General features: G+C 45.8%; 1 protein-coding gene across 2 annotated transcripts in view; it reads left to right on the plus strand.

Annotated features, from left to right (window-relative positions):
* Window positions 1-282: 282 nt before the first annotated feature.
* The window catches only part of LOC147417851 (polyphosphatidylinositol phosphatase), a 70,823-nt gene continuing 53,558 nt past the window's right edge, over window positions 283-17,547 (plus strand). Inside the window, exons 1-2 of one of the 2 annotated variants that reach the window (XM_086506493.1) lie at window positions 283-502; window positions 639-840. In XM_086506493.1, coding sequence (XP_086362619.1) covers window positions 427-502; window positions 639-840 — 278 coding nt within the window. In that variant the 5' untranslated portion in view covers window positions 283-426. The remainder of the gene's footprint in view (window positions 503-638; window positions 841-17,547) is intronic. The other variant, XM_086506492.1, reaches the window with a different exon arrangement.

Here is a 17,547-nt window from a genome sequence, read left to right on the forward strand (position 1 = left end):
CTACTTTGTCTTTCTCAAGCCTTCTACACAACTTCCTCAACTTCATAAAGATGGTTCTAATTTTGCAGTTTCATCTTGATACTGCTAATATATATGTTGAGACCAAGTCATTCGTGTTGCTTTTTGCATTAATAACTCCATTTCCTCCATTCCTTCGCCAATGTACCAATAAAAGAAAGATTTCCGTTAAACTAAAGGCAACACTAAGGCCAAACACTAAATAAGGCCTCGCCTTGTGGGCAACAAATATTCTATTTTAGACGACCTTTGGCCAAATTGATTGATTGATTGATGTAAACTTTTAGCCCAAACCTGGGCTTGCACAGGGGCGCGCGAGCGCGTACATTTCATAATCGAGCGACTCGTGCAGATCAGCTCTCAGAGAGGTGCACTCCCGACGTTGGAATAAAATGATCCGCTAACTGTATGGGCGCAACGATCATGACATGCCGGCAACAAGCTCTACTGGCATTGTTCTCCTCTCTCTCCCTTTCTTTCATAGGTGTGCAATCTCTCTCTCTCTCTCTCTCTCTCTCTCTCTCTCTCTCTCACTCACACACACACACACACACACAAAAGAGAGAAACACATGCCCACATTTCGGAGAACTATGTTTGAGGACTTATCTGTCTCAACAGGTTTCTTCTCTCTCTTCCACAAATCAGTGGAAATATCAGCTGCAAATGTGAGCAATCTGCCTAGTTTTCAGGGGAATCTGCAGCGAATAAAGCACACACAATTGGTTCTCGGCCAGGCGGCAGGGGAGGGAATTCCTGGGCGTGTGCAGTGCAGAGGTCGGAGTTGCAATTTATTTCATCCATCAGTTTTTTTTCCTCCGAGGTGCATGTTAAGGAGGATTTCTGTCATATAGCAAGTTTTCCAGTGAACTTCAGCTATCATTTTTAACGGCTAGACAATACCGAGTAAAATTGCATTGTGCTGTGGATTCCTAATCTTTCTACTTATTTAATATAGACCTGTTGGATTTTTTTTCTGGAAAACCATGGGAGAATAAAGGAAACATGATACAGTTTCAATTTTGGACTGCTCGATCATATTTGAGATACCATAGTAGATATTGTAGATCTTTGGAGTAGTACGCTGAACTTTGTGTTGATGTATGGATGACTACCATGAGTCTATAGCTACACAATTGGGGCTATTCTTAGATTTATCTAGATATGTATATCGTGCTTTTCATTGCTAACATAATTTTGTACGGGTTATGGTGACTTGAACTATACAACTTATTTTTGCCCATTTTGCGGATTGAATATCTATCCTTCTTCGTTTTCAGCTTTGTTATTGAGTTGTTTGAACTTCGGTTATAATTTCTTACAAATTGATAGCACTACACTCTCAATAATGTCAATGTGTGCTTTTCTATAGTATGGCGCACTCTTTGATCGCTGTGCTAACTTTAATTTTGGAAATTGGCCTACACGTTGTTAGGCGCATTTTAAAGACCCCGTTTTTTTGTACATATGGGTATGTTATGAAGAGACATGAGAGTGTATTTTCATTATTCTCTAGCAAGAAGGTGTCTAAAAGCGGAACTCTGCTGTTTCGTATCAACTCTCTCTCTCTCTCTCTCTCTCTCTCTCTCTTCTTTTTGTGTGGGAATCCTTGTTCTCTATTACATTGTTTGATATCTGTACATCTTAATCTTACATCCCTCTCTCTCTCTCTCTATTTAGGTTTAGTTGTTGCATTTTCTGTTCGGGTGTTGCTATTGATTTCTTGCTTGGGTGTGTAAGCCTGTTGCAATGTATCAGAGATCAGATGATTCTTCTTTAATGAAGGATTGGATTCTTTTTTTGCAGCATGCATGGGTTCTAGTGGCGAGACGACAACATCCCACCGACACGTTTGCGGGAGGATGAGGAGCACTCCACGCCTAGTGGAGAAATAGAAAGAATTAACGGGATTCAAATGTGAGCAAACCTCCTTTCGAGGAATAAGGAGAGGGCAACGACAAGCTGAAGCAGAGGGACTTTGATTATGATCCACAAGGTGGCGAAATCAAAGCCGAATTAGCCACCGGTCAGACCCAAAAAGTGGCACCTCTTATTGGTGCTGTTCCAGTGACCATACTAAGATATCACGAAAAAGCCGATTTCCAGATTATGAAGCTGGGCAATTGCGACGTTCTCTTGGGCATGCCTTGACACGACAAGAATGTGCGACTCTCCACATCCGGAACCGAACCATTACCTTGATGTAGAAGGACAAGCAAGTTGCCCTCAAAGTTCGGTTGTCCGAACAAAAATATGAATAAATTCTCTAACTGTTTTATAGTTAGATACTTCTAAACTCTGTTTGAGAAAGTATCGTTTGACATTTGTTTGAAATGGATGGTATCTGTTTTAAACCTGTCTCGGTGCCGATTTGAACTGTTTGACTCTGCTTTAAATACTGGTTTCAATAATTGGTGATTTACTCCGAGGTGGAGTAGTGAGAAATGATGTTTGAGAATGCTTGCTCATACTCACGGCCCGGACCCTAGTGGTTATTTACAGGGGGAGTATTGAATGTTTCAAAAGTGATGTTTTTTCTCATGGCCCAGACCCTTGTGGTTATTTACAGGGGGGGTATTGTTGTTGTTACTCATGGCTTAGACCATTCTGGTTATTGACGGGGGGAGTATTGATGTGTTACTCATGGCCCGAACCTGGATGGTTATTTACAAGGGGAGTATTAAGAAGTCTGAGCAGTGGTTACTCTTAGCACCTCCAAACGACATGGGCTGCGGTCTGGGGGGCGTTTGGTTGTAAAAGCAGAGTTACTCGGAACGCGGAACGGGGACGGCGACGGGGACCCCCGCAGAACGAGGGAACGGCCAGGGGTCCGGAACGGAAACGGCGCAGAACGGGAGGCATAAAAAACACCCAAATAATGCTTGAGAAGGGAATGGGTGTGAGGGGGTGCATTTTAATTTTTAAGTCCTTGCACACTTTAAATACACCTAATGTTCACTACAAATTTGCCAAAAACTGCCTATTTCTCCCCTTTTTTGAGAGTTGGCCGTTTCGGTATTAGGTGGTCACCCAAAACGGCAAAACGTTTCGGGACGTTCCGGCTTGGCAGAGGGGGAGGGAACGGAGTTTCGACGTTCGAGGGCCTACCGAACGCGTTCCCCGGTAACTATGTGTAAAAGGCCTCTATATCTCAGGGTCCGGATCTTTTTAGGTTATTTGCGGGAGGAGTGACGAGGGAGTCGTTGAACAGCTCATGGCCTAGACCAAGATGGTTATTTACGGGGGGAGCGTTCATTGGCGGATTTATGTTTCTATGTAACAGACTTGGACACTCCAAGTCAAGAATCAACCGCGACAACACCAAATAACCACTTCAAAACAATTTACAGATCACAATAGATTTGCACTGGCCCGACGGAGTTCCGTGCCTAGAGATATTGGCCCCAAAGACTGGCGCCCCTTTCGGTATTTCTTTTTATATTAATCAGTTCAAAGTACAAGAGAGTGGGTCGGGATTCACTCTCAGACTCTGCATCCAGATGCTCTGAGAAGTGAGGCCCTCACCACTAATTTAAAGGTTACAAGGGATGCCCAAAAGCAGAGCCCCAAAAGCTTGAAAGCAAAAGCAGATTCTCTCTCTCTCTCTCTCTCTCTCTCTCTCTCTCTCTCTCAATGAGAGTCAGTAAAAAGCAAGTTCTCTTTTTCTCTCTCTTTCTTTCAAATCATAGCAAAAAGCTGAGATTTGCGTCGCTCAAAATTTCCTTTTTTTTTTGGGTGCCTCCGCGATTTCCGGAATTAGGGTTTCTGGCAGAAATTAGGGTTTTTGCTGTCCGCCATGTCATCACTTTGTGACATACCCCCCTCTTGAAAGCATTGTAATCGACTGCGATTACGCCTGCAAAACCGACAAAAGCCATAAACCATCTTAGCAGACACTGACTACTGTTAGTACCTACGTACTAGGAACACACATCTAGCACATGTACAAAATCGACAGTGACATCACCAGACATCACAGGACATCACATGACATTCAACATTCATTCGGATCTTAGACAATGATTTATCGGCAATGTAGCTAGCAATCTTATCTAGGTCCAATCGGTACCTCATCGATGTCCGATTGACTAACCCCTATTGCAACCATGTCTATTCGAGATCAAGTAGACCAAAATGCTGCAGCCATTTCGTCTATCAGTTCCTGTACTCAAAAGAAGTGAAGAAACAAATCAGTATCATTATCAGGAATTCCATTTCATAAAGTCATCTAGCAGAATACTGCCAGCTCTCAGTATCCTTGAAGCTCAAAGAGACATCAGTGACTTTAGTATCAAAATCAAGGCATTTGTTGACAAAGGAGCGGAGTAACTCACCTCTTGTGCATCCCACTGCACCAGCTCTTCGGCCAAGCTGAATTTCTGGGTTCCGTTTGGAGTAGACTATGCTAAACCAAAACATCGAGGTAAAGTTTCACAATCCGAGGAGTATCTGCCAGGTCCTCCTTCTCCATCCACTTTGCATGAAATGCAGGAAAGTTCTTTAACTTAACCAAGAACCGCCTTCGGACTTTACCTTTCTTCGTATCTTTATGTGCCAAAATCTGTTTAGGAACAAGGATCTCCTCGTTTTCTTCCACTTCGGGTTGCTCATCAGGCTCCCCATCACCCTTAACAGGTTTCAAGAGACTCACATGCAATGCATTGTGAATCCTCCAAGTATCTGGCAGTTTCAATCGGAAGGAGACATCATTTATCTTGTCAGTGATCTGGAAAGGTCCGTAGTATCGCATACTAAGCTTTGGAAAAAGCCTCTCCTTTCCCTTTTTCTTTCGTAGGCGTGCCTTCTCAAAACGTAAGAGCACCCAATCATCCTCCTTCAATTTCAAGTCGCGACGATGGCGATCCGTTGTCTTTTTCTGTCGTTCTTGAGACTCCTGCAAAGTCTCGCGAACCTTGGCAAAAGCTGTATCCAAATCTCGCGAATATTCATCCGCTTCAAATATCTAATCTTTCGTGCTCAGGAAGGATGGAACCTTCACAGCACTTTCAACAATCTCACATGGCGTCTTCCCCGTCGAAGAGTGTATCGTGTTATTGTAGGCAAATTCCACCAAAGGTAAGTTCTTTTCCCATTGAGTCTTCTGATCCGAGATACAAGACTGCAATAAATCTAAAACCACTGAATTGGCAATCTCAGATTGCCTGTCAGTCTGCAAGTGGAACGATGACGAGAACTGCAACCGCGTGCCAATGTTCTCCCAAATTGCCTTCCAAAAAAAACTCATAAATCTGGGTCTCTGTCGGAGACAATCGTCTCAGAATTGCCATGTAATCGGAAAATCATCGTGATCATTCTGTGTTCTCGGGAGATCAAAAATGAAATCCATTTCAATATTTTCCCAGGGGCGGGTGGGTATGGGTAAAGGCTTTAACAATCCCTGTGCCTTATGCCTGTCAAAATTGACCTTCTGGCATACTAAGCAATTGCGCACAAACTCTTCCACATCCTTTTTGAGTCTTGGCCAAAAAGTATTGGTACCGGCCCGTAGGGCGGTAGGCGTTGGCTTTCACCCGAAATTCTTTACTTTATGCACACACACAGAGCACTTTGCAAAGAAAACCTGCGACGGGAGTTAACACTTGAATACACACACGGCTCAGAAGCTAGAATGCTCCGAGCAGATGCCGACAACCTGTAGGCCCCAAAATTGGCGCCCCTTTCGGTATTTCTTTATTCTTTAGGAGGGTAAATTACAAGGTAAGGTCCTGGGAATCCTTCACGTGTATCCACCTAGATACCATTTGATTTGGCCAAATTTCGGCAGCATAACAGCCCCAAAACTGGCGCGAAACCCATTCCCCTGCTGGAACTCGCTTGCACTGTCGTATACCCTCTGATTCCTGTCCAAAAACAGTAAATTCAGCACGCTGTATTTACTGGTTTTTGCCGTGTTTTCAGCCCCAAACAGTCCCCTAACTGTCCTTTGCCAGTGGGGCACGATTCCCAATGATCCTGGCGTCCGTATGGCTGAAAAACAGTGAATTTACAGCGCATACACAACGCTGATTTTGCACCTGTACGGTGAGGTTATGACCCTCACCAGTGCCTGCTTTGGAGCAGCAGTTAGCTACCCCTGTTCCTGCTCAAGGAGGCTCTTGCCTCAGCACAAAAGCATGAACCCACACAACTGTACATCAGTCAAATGAGTAGCCCTCTTGTGGGGCATCACATATCTGCACGTAGGGGAGAAAGAGAGAGCAGTATGTAGCGTGCGGGGCATCACTCCCGTCACCATACTGTACATAGAGGGAAAGAAAGCACTCCATAGCTCTTAACCTGTGACAGGCTCTCAATGAAGCATCCTCCCAGCATAAATCGAGCGCCCTCTCTTCTGCCCTGGACCTGTAATGCATCTGTGAACAAATAGATGCAAAAAGGAGAAGATTTCCATGGCTGCCAAAACCTGCGTATCGCTGAAAACGCAACAAAACAGCCCTGTAAACACGCATCTGATGCCTTCCAATGCTGAAAATGAGCTCCTTGGACCTAGACAAAGTCATGGGAAGCTCAAAAATGGAGAGAAATGGCTGAAGATCCAAGTTAACAGCCTCCAAAACTGCTCCAGAAAGTCAGTTACGGGTTCTGTTCTCCCAAACTTGGTAAATTGACCACAAAGTGCCACTTGGCACTCATACATGCAATTTCCCCGCATTGGGTTTCCTGCTTAAAAATCTCTCAACTTGTGCATCAGTTGACTTTGTAGCAGAGTACTAAAATGTTCCCTTGGTCATACCGAAGGTAATGACGCGAACACATTTCACGGCCCAAAATAGCAGTTCCCTAATTTTTAGGAGATGCTTCCGTCGGGCTCCCGCTGGTCTTCTGACCATCTATCCTCATTGGGACCGCATCCAAAAGTGCAATGTGGCCCAACTGTCGGATACTTTCTGTTGGTGATCCCACCTTGACTTTATGCCTTTATTGAGTTCACTTCCTAGTATCCACCAACTTGCTAAGTGCGACGGGGGGGACCTGCATGATCTTGCTCTAAGCCTAGACATCCTCTTACTGTACGAATTCCAGTGCCGACCAACTTCCCGTCTGCGGGTGAAACTACCGTTCACATTGGCCATACAATGTCCGACCATTTGCAACTTCAAAAAGAGGGTCTCAAAAATAAAACAAAAATCATTGGAAGAAACCAACAACTAAGGTTAGCAATTGCCACGTCCTCGTGACATACCCCCCTCTTGAAATCGCAAACGTCCTCGATTGCATACCATAAATACATGCCATAGATGATCTTGTGTTGTTAGCACTCTTTTATCATCGCATGTATCCGCAAGAAAGACTGTCAAAACATATGTACAAATGACTTAATGAGACCTTCATACTTTTGTCAAACTGTACACTGCTGTTGCACTGAATCCATAAGTACATTTGATGTGCTAGCTCTATCATTACCCCTCCTTTGCAAACATTGGGTTGGGGCATACGTAGACTGTAACCCAAAGGCCTCAAGGTAAAGCTGCAATACATTTGGTGACTCTGACAGTTCATGCTCTTCCATCCACTTTGCATCCATAGGTGGATAGTTCTTGAACTTCACCATAGCATCTTGCAACCTGTCCCTTAACTTTTACGTATGCAAAAGGCTCTTGCCTCTGCAAACGAGCATAATTCCACAACCTGACGTACCACCCACGACCAAGCAAGCTCAAATTTCAAGATGATTTACCAATTCGTCATAGAATCCAAGCAATCGCCTCAGAGAATCGGCAAGCAGCATGTCACCTGGCAGACCCACATCACTCCCGTAGGAGATCTAGTGGCCAATCTACCACCGTGAGACCTCTCCCTATCTCATCTTGGTTCATACTTGCAAACCCTAAAACGCAGCAGAAAATCAGCCCTAATTTGACCACTTTTTAGCAGGGCGTACATGCGGAATTTCCTGTTTGTCCTGTGAAGAGGAACCCTCTTCCATAATTCCATTCCCTTTGTCGGCCATAGTGTAATCCCGTATTCCTGCACTGTGTGTCTTTACCCTGAACAATCCAGGCTCACTCTTTGAGGAAAAAGTGATTGATATCCCGGCAACGGAACCATGGTACCGGCCCGTAGGGCGGTAGGCGTTGGCTTTCACCCGAAATTCTTTACTTTATGCACACACACAGAGCACTTTGCAAAGAAAACCTGCGACGGGAGTTAACACTTGAATACACACACGGCTCAGAAGCTAGAATGCTCCGAGCAGATGCCGACAACCTGTAGGCCCCAAAATTGGCGCCCCTTTCGGTATTTCTTTATTCTTTAGGAGGGTAAATTACAAGGTAAGGTCCTGGGAATCCTTCACGTGTATCCACCTAGATACCATTTGATTTGGCCAAATTTCGGCAGCATAACAGCCCCAAAACTGGCGCGAAACCCATTCCCCTGCTGGAACTCGCTTGCACTGTCGTATACCCTCTGATTCCTGTCCAAAAACAGTAAATTCAGCACGCTGTATTTACTGGTTTTTGCCGTGTTTTCAGCCCCAAACAGTCCCCTAACTGTCCTTTGCCAGTGGGGCACGATTCCCAATGATCCTGGCGTCCGTATGGCTGAAAAACAGTGAATTTACAGCGCATACACAACGCTGATTTTGCACCTGTACGGTGAGGTTATGACCCTCACCAGTGCCTGCTTTGGAGCAGCAGTTAGCTACCCCTGTTCCTGCTCAAGGAGGCTCTTGCCTCAGCACAAAAGCATGAACCCACACAACTGTACATCAGTCAAATGAGTAGCCCTCTTGTGGGGCATCACATATCTGCACGTAGGGGAGAAAGAGAGAGCAGTATGTAGCGTGCGGGGCATCACTCCCGTCACCATACTGTACATAGAGGGAAAGAAAGCACTCCATAGCTCTTAACCTGTGACAGGCTCTCAATGAAGCATCCTCCCAGCATAAATCGAGCGCCCTCTCTTCTGCCCTGGACCTGTAATGCATCTGTGAACAAATAGATGCAAAAAGGAGAAGATTTCCATGGCTGCCAAAACCTGCGTATCGCTGAAAACGCAACAAAACAGCCCTGTAAACACGCATCTGATGCCTTCCAATGCTGAAAATGAGCTCCTTGGACCTAGACAAAGTCATGGGAAGCTCAAAAATGGAGAGAAATGGCTGAAGATCCAAGTTAACAGCCTCCAAAACTGCTCCAGAAAGTCAGTTACGGGTTCTGTTCTCCCAAACTTGGTAAATTGACCACAAAGTGCCACTTGGCACTCATACATGCAATTTCCCCGCATTGGGTTTCCTGCTTAAAAATCTCTCAACTTGTGCATCAGTTGACTTTGTAGCAGAGTACTAAAATGTTCCCTTGGTCATACCGAAGGTAATGACGCGAACACATTTCACGGCCCAAAATAGCAGTTCCCTAATTTTTAGGAGATGCTTCCGTCGGGCTCCCGCTGGTCTTCTGACCATCTATCCTCATTGGGACCGCATCCAAAAGTGCAATGTGGCCCAACTGTCGGATACTTTCTGTTGGTGATCCCACCTTGACTTTATGCCTTTATTGAGTTCACTTCCTAGTATCCACCAACTTGCTAAGTGCGACGGGGGGGACCTGCATGATCTTGCTCTAAGCCTAGACATCCTCTTACTGTACGAATTCCAGTGCCGACCAACTTCCCGTCTGCGGGTGAAACTACCGTTCACATTGGCCATACAATGTCCGACCATTTGCAACTTCAAAAAGAGGGTCTCAAAAATAAAACAAAAATCATTGGAAGAAACCAACAACTAAGGTTAGCAATTGCCACGTCCTCGTGACATACCCCCCTCTTGAAATCGCAAACGTCCTCGATTGCATACCATAAATACATGCCATAGATGATCTTGTGTTGTTAGCACTCTTTTATCATCGCATGTATCCGCAAGAAAGACTGTCAAAACATATGTACAAATGACTTAATGAGACCTTCATACTTTTGTCAAACTGTACACTGCTGTTGCACTGAATCCATAAGTACATTTGATGTGCTAGCTCTATCATTACCCCTCCTTTGCAAACATTGGGTTGGGGCATACGTAGACTGTAACCCAAAGGCCTCAAGGTAAAGCTGCAATACATTTGGTGACTCTGACAGTTCATGCTCTTCCATCCACTTTGCATCCATAGGTGGATAGTTCTTGAACTTCACCATAGCATCTTGCAACCTGTCCCTTAACTTTTACGTATGCAAAAGGCTCTTGCCTCTGCAAACGAGCATAATTCCACAACCTGACGTACCACCCACGACCAAGCAAGCTCAAATTTCAAGATGATTTACCAATTCGTCATAGAATCCAAGCAATCGCCTCAGAGAATCGGCAAGCAGCATGTCACCTGGCAGACCCACATCACTCCCGTAGGAGATCTAGTGGCCAATCTACCACCGTGAGACCTCTCCCTATCTCATCTTGGTTCATACTTGCAAACCCTAAAACGCAGCAGAAAATCAGCCCTAATTTGACCACTTTTTAGCAGGGCGTACATGCGGAATTTCCTGTTTGTCCTGTGAAGAGGAACCCTCTTCCATAATTCCATTCCCTTTGTCGGCCATAGTGTAATCCCGTATTCCTGCACTGTGTGTCTTTACCCTGAACAATCCAGGCTCACTCTTTGAGGAAAAAGTGATTGATATCCCGGCAACGGAACCATGGTACCGGCCCGTAGGGCGGTAGGCGTTGGCTTTCACCCGAAATTCTTTACTTTATGCACACACACAGAGCACTTTGCAAAGAAAACCTGCGACGGGAGTTAACACTTGAATACACACACGGCTCAGAAGCTAGAATGCTCCGAGCAGATGCCGACAACCTGTAGGCCCCAAAATTGGCGCCCCTTTCGGTATTTCTTTATTCTTTAGGAGGGTAAATTACAAGGTAAGGTCCTGGGAATCCTTCACGTGTATCCACCTAGATACCATTTGATTTGGCCAAATTTCGGCAGCATAACAGCCCCAAAACTGGCGCGAAACCCATTCCCCTGCTGGAACTCGCTTGCACTGTCGTATACCCTCTGATTCCTGTCCAAAAACAGTAAATTCAGCACGCTGTATTTACTGGTTTTTGCCGTGTTTTCAGCCCCAAACAGTCCCCTAACTGTCCTTTGCCAGTGGGGCACGATTCCCAATGATCCTGGCGTCCGTATGGCTGAAAAACAGTGAATTTACAGCGCATACACAACGCTGATTTTGCACCTGTACGGTGAGGTTATGACCCTCACCAGTGCCTGCTTTGGAGCAGCAGTTAGCTACCCCTGTTCCTGCTCAAGGAGGCTCTTGCCTCAGCACAAAAGCATGAACCCACACAACTGTACATCAGTCAAATGAGTAGCCCTCTTGTGGGGCATCACATATCTGCACGTAGGGGAGAAAGAGAGAGCAGTATGTAGCGTGCGGGGCATCACTCCCGTCACCATACTGTACATAGAGGGAAAGAAAGCACTCCATAGCTCTTAACCTGTGACAGGCTCTCAATGAAGCATCCTCCCAGCATAAATCGAGCGCCCTCTCTTCTGCCCTGGACCTGTAATGCATCTGTGAACAAATAGATGCAAAAAGGAGAAGATTTCCATGGCTGCCAAAACCTGCGTATCGCTGAAAACGCAACAAAACAGCCCTGTAAACACGCATCTGATGCCTTCCAATGCTGAAAATGAGCTCCTTGGACCTAGACAAAGTCATGGGAAGCTCAAAAATGGAGAGAAATGGCTGAAGATCCAAGTTAACAGCCTCCAAAACTGCTCCAGAAAGTCAGTTACGGGTTCTGTTCTCCCAAACTTGGTAAATTGACCACAAAGTGCCACTTGGCACTCATACATGCAATTTCCCCGCATTGGGTTTCCTGCTTAAAAATCTCTCAACTTGTGCATCAGTTGACTTTGTAGCAGAGTACTAAAATGTTCCCTTGGTCATACCGAAGGTAATGACGCGAACACATTTCACGGCCCAAAATAGCAGTTCCCTAATTTTTAGGAGATGCTTCCGTCGGGCTCCCGCTGGTCTTCTGACCATCTATCCTCATTGGGACCGCATCCAAAAGTGCAATGTGGCCCAACTGTCGGATACTTTCTGTTGGTGATCCCACCTTGACTTTATGCCTTTATTGAGTTCACTTCCTAGTATCCACCAACTTGCTAAGTGCGACGGGGGGGACCTGCATGATCTTGCTCTAAGCCTAGACATCCTCTTACTGTACGAATTCCAGTGCCGACCAACTTCCCGTCTGCGGGTGAAACTACCGTTCACATTGGCCATACAATGTCCGACCATTTGCAACTTCAAAAAGAGGGTCTCAAAAATAAAACAAAAATCATTGGAAGAAACCAACAACTAAGGTTAGCAATTGCCACGTCCTCGTGACATACCCCCCTCTTGAAATCGCAAACGTCCTCGATTGCATACCATAAATACATGCCATAGATGATCTTGTGTTGTTAGCACTCTTTTATCATCGCATGTATCCGCAAGAAAGACTGTCAAAACATATGTACAAATGACTTAATGAGACCTTCATACTTTTGTCAAACTGTACACTGCTGTTGCACTGAATCCATAAGTACATTTGATGTGCTAGCTCTATCATTACCCCTCCTTTGCAAACATTGGGTTGGGGCATACGTAGACTGTAACCCAAAGGCCTCAAGGTAAAGCTGCAATACATTTGGTGACTCTGACAGTTCATGCTCTTCCATCCACTTTGCATCCATAGGTGGATAGTTCTTGAACTTCACCATAGCATCTTGCAACCTGTCCCTTAACTTTCACGTATGCAAAAGGCTCTTGCCTCTGCAAACGAGCATAATTCCACAACCTGACGTACCACCCACGACCAAGCAAGCTCAAATTTCAAGATGATTTACCAATTCGTCATAGAATCCAAGCAATCGCCTCAGAGAATCGGCAAGCAGCATGTCACCTGGCAGACCCACATCACTCCCGCAGGAGATCTAGTGGCCAATCTACCACCGTGAGACCTCTCCCTATCTCATCTTGGTTCATACTTGCAAACCCTAAAACGCAGCAGAAAATCAGCCCTAATTTGACCACTTTTTAGCAGGGCGTACATGCGGAATTTCCTGTTTGTCCTGTGAAGAGGAACCCTCTTCCATAATTCCATTCCCTTTGTCGGCCATAGTGTAATCCCGTATTCCTGCACTGTGTGTCTTTACCCTGAACAATCCAGGCTCACTCTTTGAGGAAAAAGTGATTGATATCCCGGCAACGGAACCATGGTACCGGCCCGTAGGGCGGTAGGCGTTGGCTTTCACGCGAAATTCTTTACTTTATGCACACACACAGAGCACTTTGCAAAGAAAACCTGCGACGGGAGTTAACACTTGAATACACACACGGCTCAGAAGCTAGAATGCTCCGAGCAGATGCCGACAACCTGTAGGCCCCAAAATTGGCGCCCCTTTCGGTATTTCTTTATTCTTTAGGAGGGTAAATTACAAGGTAAGGTCCTGGGAATCCTTCACGTGTATCCACCTAGATACCATTTGATTTGGCCAAATTTCGGCAGCATAACAGCCCCAAAACTGGCGCGAAACCCATTCCCCTGCTGGAACTCGCTTGCACTGTCGTATACCCTCTGATTCCTGTCCAAAAACAGTAAATTCAGCACGCTGTATTTACTGGTTTTTGCCGTGTTTTCAGCCCCAAACAGTCCCCTAACTGTCCTTTGCCAGTGGGGCACGATTCCCAATGATCCTGGCGTCCGTATGGCTGAAAAACAGTGAATTTACAGCGCATACACAACGCTGATTTTGCACCTGTACGGTGAGGTTATGACCCTCACCAGTGCCTGCTTTGGAGCAGCAGTTAGCTACCCCTGTTCCTGCTCAAGGAGGCTCTTGCCTCAGCACAAAAGCATGAACCCACACAACTGTACATCAGTCAAATGAGTAGCCCTCTTGTGGGGCATCACATATCTGCACGTAGGGGAGAAAGAGAGAGCAGTATGTAGCGTGCGGGGCATCACTCCCGTCACCATACTGTACATAGAGGGAAAGAAAGCACTCCATAGCTCTTAACCTGTGACAGGCTCTCAATGAAGCATCCTCCCAGCATAAATCGAGCGCCCTCTCTTCTGCCCTGGACCTGTAATGCATCTGTGAACAAATAGATGCAAAAAGGAGAAGATTTCCATGGCTGCCAAAACCTGCGTATCGCTGAAAACGCAACAAAACAGCCCTGTAAACACGCATCTGATGCCTTCCAATGCTGAAAATGAGCTCCTTGGACCTAGACAAAGTCATGGGAAGCTCAAAAATGGAGAGAAATGGCTGAAGATCCAAGTTAACAGCCTCCAAAACTGCTCCAGAAAGTCAGTTACGGGTTCTGTTCTCCCAAACTTGGTAAATTGACCACAAAGTGCCACTTGGCACTCATACATGCAATTTCCCCGCATTGGGTTTCCTGCTTAAAAATCTCTCAACTTGTGCATCAGTTGACTTTGTAGCAGAGTACTAAAATGTTCCCTTGGTCATACCGAAGGTAATGACGCGAACACATTTCACGGCCCAAAATAGCAGTTCCCTAATTTTTAGGAGATGCTTCCGTCGGGCTCCCGCTGGTCTTCTGACCATCTATCCTCATTGGGACCGCATCCAAAAGTGCAATGTGGCCCAACTGTCGGATACTTTCTGTTGGTGATCCCACCTTGACTTTATGCCTTTATTGAGTTCACTTCCTAGTATCCACCAACTTGCTAAGTGCGACGGGGGGGACCTGCATGATCTTGCTCTAAGCCTAGACATCCTCTTACTGTACGAATTCCAGTGCCGACCAACTTCCCGTCTGCGGGTGAAACTACCGTTCACATTGGCCATACAATGTCCGACCATTTGCAACTTCAAAAAGAGGGTCTCAAAAATAAAACAAAAATCATTGGAAGAAACCAACAACTAAGGTTAGCAATTGCCACGTCCTCGTGACATACCCCCCTCTTGAAATCGCAAACGTCCTCGATTGCATACCATAAATACATGCCATAGATGATCTTGTGTTGTTAGCACTCTTTTATCATCGCATGTATCCGCAAGAAAGACTGTCAAAACATATGTACAAATGACTTAATGAGACCTTCATACTTTTGTCAAACTGTACACTGCTGTTGCACTGAATCCATAAGTACATTTGATGTGCTAGCTCTATCATTACCCCTCCTTTGCAAACATTGGGTTGGGGCATACGTAGACTGTAACCCAAAGGCCTCAAGGTAAAGCTGCAATACATTTGGTGACTCTGACAGTTCATGCTCTTCCATCCACTTTGCATCCATAGGTGGATAGTTCTTGAACTTCACCATAGCATCTTGCAACCTGTCCCTTAACTTTCACGTATGCAAAAGGCTCTTGCCTCTGCAAACGAGCATAATTCCACAACCTGACGTACCACCCACGACCAAGCAAGCTCAAATTTCAAGATGATTTACCAATTCGTCATAGAATCCAAGCAATCGCCTCAGAGAATCGGCAAGCAGCATGTCACCTGGCAGACCCACATCACTCCCGCAGGAGATCTAGTGGCCAATCTACCACCGTGAGACCTCTCCCTATCTCATCTTGGTTCATACTTGCAAACCCTAAAACGCAGCAGAAAATCAGCCCTAATTTGACCACTTTTTAGCAGGGCGTACATGCGGAATTTCCTGTTTGTCCTGTGAAGAGGAACCCTCTTCCATAATTCCATTCCCTTTGTCGGCCATAGTGTAATCCCGTATTCCTGCACTGTGTGTCTTTACCCTGAACAATCCAGGCTCACTCTTTGAGGAAAAAGTGATTGATATCCCGGCAACGGAACCATGGTACCGGCCCGTAGGGCGGTAGGCGTTGGCTTTCACCCGAAATTCTTTACTTTATGCACACACACAGAGCACTTTGCAAAGAAAACCTGCGACGGGAGTTAACACTTGAATACACACACGGCTCAGAAGCTAGAATGCTCCGAGCAGATGCCGACAACCTGTAGGCCCCAAAATTGGCGCCCCTTTCGGTATTTCTTTATTCTTTAGGAGGGTAAATTACAAGGTAAGGTCCTGGGAATCCTTCACGTGTATCCACCTAGATACCATTTGATTTGGCCAAATTTCGGCAGCATAACAGCCCCAAAACTGGCGCGAAACCCATTCCCCTGCTGGAACTCGCTTGCACTGTCGTATACCCTCTGATTCCTGTCCAAAAACAGTAAATTCAGCACGCTGTATTTACTGGTTTTTGCCGTGTTTTCAGCCCCAAACAGTCCCCTAACTGTCCTTTGCCAGTGGGGCACGATTCCCAATGATCCTGGCGTCCGTATGGCTGAAAAACAGTGAATTTACAGCGCATACACAACACTGATTTTGCACCTGTACGGTGAGGTTATGACCCTCACCAGTGCCTGCTTTGGAGCAGAAGTTAGCTACCCCTGTTCCTGCTCAAGGAGGCTCTTGCCTCAGCACAAAAGCATGAACCCACACAACTGTACATCAGTCAAATGAGTAGCCCTCTTGTGGGGCATCACATATCTGCACGTAGGGGAGAAAGAGAGAGCAGTATGTAGCGTGCGGGGCATCACTCCCGTCACCATACTGTACATAGAGGGAAAGAAAGCACTCCATAGCTCTTAACCTGTGACAGGCTCTCAATGAAGCATCCTCCCAGCATAAATCGAGCGCCCTCTCTTCTGCCCTGGACCTGTAATGCATCTGTGAACAAATAGATGCAAAAAGGAGAAGATTTCCATGGCTGCCAAAACCTGCGTATCGCTGAAAACGCAGCAAAACAGCCCTGTAAACACGCATCTGATGCCTTCCAATGCTGAAAATGAGCTCCTTGGACCTAGACAAAGTCATGGGAAGCTCAAAAATGGAGAGAAATGGCTGAAGATCCAAGTTAACAGCCTCCAAAACTGCTCCAGAAAGTCAGTTACGGGTTCTGTTCTCCCAAACTTGGTAAATTGACCACAAAGTGCCACTTGGCACTCATACATGCAATTTCCCCGCATTGGGTTTCCTGCTTAAAAATCTCTCAACTTGTGCATCAGTTGACTTTGTAGCAGAGTACTAAAATGTTCCCTTGGTCATACCGAAGGTAATGACGCGAACACATTTCACGGCCCAAAATAGCAGTTCCCTAATTTTTAGGAGATGCTTCCGTCGGGCTCCCGCTGGTCTTCTGACCATCTATCCTCATTGGGACCGCATCCAAAAGTGCAATGTGGCCCAACTGTCGGATACTTTCTGTTGGTGATCCCACCTTGACTTTATGCCTTTATTGAGTTCACTTCCTAGTATCCACCAACTTGCTAAGTGCGACGGGGGGGACCTGTATGATCTTGCTCTAAGCCTAGACATCCTCTTACTGTACGAATTCCAGTGCCGACCAACTTCCCGTCTGCGGGTGAAACTACCGTTCACATTGGCCATACAATGTCCGACCATTTGCAACTTCAAAAAGAGGGTCTCAAAAATAAAACAAAAATCATTGGAAGAAACCAACAACTAAGGTTAGCAATTGCCACGTCCTCGTGACAAGTATCTTCATGGTGGTAGCAATGC

This window comes from Adiantum capillus-veneris, chromosome 30 (assembly GCF_014529385.1).
Source record: "Adiantum capillus-veneris isolate H3 chromosome 30, ASM1452938v2, whole genome shotgun sequence".
In the NCBI taxonomy this organism is placed as follows: domain Eukaryota; kingdom Viridiplantae; phylum Streptophyta; class Polypodiopsida; order Polypodiales; family Pteridaceae; genus Adiantum; species Adiantum capillus-veneris.